The sequence below is a fragment of the Amphimedon queenslandica genome, unplaced genomic scaffold (genome assembly GCF_000090795.2).
Source record: "Amphimedon queenslandica unplaced genomic scaffold, v1.1 AMPQUscaffold_12783, whole genome shotgun sequence".
Classification (NCBI taxonomy): domain Eukaryota; kingdom Metazoa; phylum Porifera; class Demospongiae; order Haplosclerida; family Niphatidae; genus Amphimedon; species Amphimedon queenslandica.
In genome coordinates this window covers 2,621-5,670 of record NW_003546981.1, presented here as the reverse complement: position 1 = coordinate 5,670, position 3,050 = coordinate 2,621, and the positions used below count along the sequence as shown (strand labels likewise).

The 3,050-nt window shown below is 35.0% G+C and overlaps 1 protein-coding gene across 1 annotated transcript in view; it reads left to right on the top strand.

Moving 5' to 3' along the window:
* The first annotated feature begins 795 nt into the window (after positions 1-795).
* LOC109586793 (uncharacterized) overlaps positions 796-3,050 on the top strand; it is a 3,246-nt gene continuing 991 nt past the window's right edge. The window contains exons 1-3 of the mRNA XM_020003005.1: positions 796-974; positions 1,803-1,984; positions 2,396-2,552. Coding sequence (XP_019858564.1) covers positions 800-974; positions 1,803-1,984; positions 2,396-2,552 — 514 coding nt within the window. The 5' untranslated portion in view covers positions 796-799. The remainder of the gene's footprint in view (positions 975-1,802; positions 1,985-2,395; positions 2,553-3,050) is intronic.

Sequence of the window (3,050 nt, the reverse complement as noted above, 5' to 3'; positions counted from 1 at the left end):
ATTAGGAGTAATTGGCTACTCCTGTACCACCTCTCGTTCTAATATTTACTATTTCGGTGGAGATTGTGGTCATGATCACTGTTACTACAATACATTAAATGTACTGAATACGATAAAGATGGAGTGGACTTCATGCAGTAATGCTGAACAGTCGTCATAGGCGGCTGCAGGATTTCACTGCAAGTAGGGCAAAGGTGTGGCTGAAAGTGGGAGTGGTCAAAAAGTAGGTGTGGTTATGACCACACCCACATGTCTTGTTCTTGAGTTTTAAGACTGTTAAGAGTTCTATTTCAGCATTTTGTGAAAAAATCAAGTTGAAAAAGGCTCTGAAATTCTCAATCAAGAGCTACCCTGCCATTCTTGTGTTCAAAAGGAGAAAATTCAGTACCTAAAAGACCTCTATCAATGATAGAGTATCAGTAGCTAGGTGATTTAGCTGTTGAATGAGTCCTAGCTGATAATAATGAAGCTGCTATTGAGATGGAGTCAGTTATTCTAGCTGCAGCCTGTTTACTGTAGATTATGCCTTCCTGAAGTGGCCATAGGTATGGACCTATGAAGTGGTTGACTGGCTTCCTGTGATTATAAACCATGCAGTTAGCAGCTTATTCTCCATTAATTATCACTTTGTTGAGCAAAATAATATAGTTTTTGTCATTAAAATAGCTATATTCCATGTAATAACTACTAAATAATTATTAATTAACTGCTAATTATGATGATGTCATCTTCCGGTAAGAAATTCTAGTAGGGCATTGCCCTCATTGCCTGCCCCTGCAGCCGCCTATGACAGTCGTTGATGAAGAAAGGCTATGGTGGAATGATATCAGTGGAATTTGATGGAGCAGAATACCTTGTCATCATAGGAGGGATTGGTTCTACACCAACTGTTTACCATCCTCAGTTTCAATATGATCAACTTAAGAATGGTTGTGTTCGTACTAATGAACAGTTACTTTATAATGTGTCCACTGGTAAGATTCTCTTCATATTAATAAATACATGTTGCTTTATACATGTATACAATGTATACATTAATTTCAAATTTACATGTACATTAATATTAATTATACTAATATACAATTGTACTTTACCATATAGCGCAAAATTTTCGAGGGCTTTAAATTTCGTGAATTTGCCTAAAAATCTATTTTGCAGATTTAATTTTCCCGAATTTATGCTGTCTGCCATCTTTTATTGTACTACTGTACTCGCCCCAATAATGCACCTCTAATAATTACATGTCTTAGATACCGTATACGTTCAAATTTTCGAGGGTTCAAAATTTCGTGTTTTCAATGAAATTTGCTCAAAAGTTAATATTCGTGTGAGCTAATTTTTGTGTTCTGGCCATAGTCTACATACAATAGAATGGCATTAGAGGTGGTTTAAATTTCGTGGATTTAAGGTGAGCACGAAAATAACGAAATTTAATACACCTCGAAAATTAAGACGCGTACGGTAGGACATTAGATTGTTCATTGTTTAGATAGGAACAATTATGAAATGCTCCAGGAGGTGCTTGTTTAGAGAGCTGCATAGCTAAGTATGCAATACACCTGCAAACACCTCTCAAAAATAATTATCTTGACCAGGAGGTGCACTCAATAGAAAGTTTTTATAATTAGGAGGGTACGTTAATTGGGGCGAGTACAGTAATTTTGATTTTTGTAGAAGTAATTTTTGTGAATCTTCAAAAAATTGCAAAATCTGTGAAATTTACAGCCTTTGAAAATTTTGCGCTATACAGTATTATTGTTAGCATGTATTGATAGATGATCACTGTATTCTCTTCACTTTAGGACAATTTACTGTTCCATCTGTCAGTGGACAGTGTTGTCCACCAACTGATTCTTTCATAATTGAGAAGATTACTACTACCGGTAACAGAGGAGTAATGTTTGGTGGACAGGTGACTGTTAATGGTGATGGGACTACAGCTACTAACAGTGTTTACATATTCAGTGTGACACATAGTATAATAGTAAGTTGTATTATATTTTGTTGTATTGTATTGTACAGTAATACATTATCTCAGTATTATCACTAGAAGATATATTGTGTTGTACTCATATTAACTGTATTTTGTGTATTATTATATTAAATATTCACAAAACTCTGATACTACATAAAATATTTTGATAATTAGACAGTGTATAGTCATGCTTAGTATGGTATTTCATATTATCGAGTATATTGTGTACCAATAGATTTGTTATACCTCCAGTACTTGTACATGTATAATACTAAACACAAGCACTAACCTCACCTCATTAACATCAAAGTATTAAATATTAGGATTAATTTTTACATGTCACACCCATTATTTGTATAGCCACACCCATTATTCATATTTACGCTGACTGATATTATTAGTATTTGTTTATGTATCTAGAACTGGGAGATACTGAAACCAGGAGCAATACCTAATGAGGGACTGTGGCCTATGGAGAGAGACCATCATGCTAGTGCTATTATCAATGGTGACTCTACCTCACCTACACTAGTAGTGATTGGTGGACTGGATAAGAGAGGTCAACTAGTTAATGAATGTTTGTTATTTGATAGTATCACTACTGGTCAGTACAGTTGTAGGAAGGTATGTGTGTGTATAGTACTGTAATGATGTGTGTGTGTATACAGTCTACACTCAGAGGGTACATTTTTGTGTAAGGATCCTTTATAGCTTCACTTCCTGTTACATCACTGTTATAATTAAATTCATTGACAATTTGGCTATGAATATCATTAAAATCATTCAAAATTTGAAACACGTGTAGTTGTAGGCTCTTAATTAGATGAAATCTGGAAGAACACATCAACTTTTAGGGGAAATTTACCTGAATAAAATAAGACCCAGCACCAAAGGACAATCACAATGTATTAAGCAAAGGTAAGTACAGTACCAGACCCTTTGCCAAAAGCCCAGCACCCCTGTGAATGATTTGCACAAGAATCAAAGTTGCTTCGTGGCTAAAAAGTCAAAATGGTGGCTGTGCAAGTAGATGTGTATCTCCTAAACAGAAGCACAGATGAAGCTCATTCTTGGT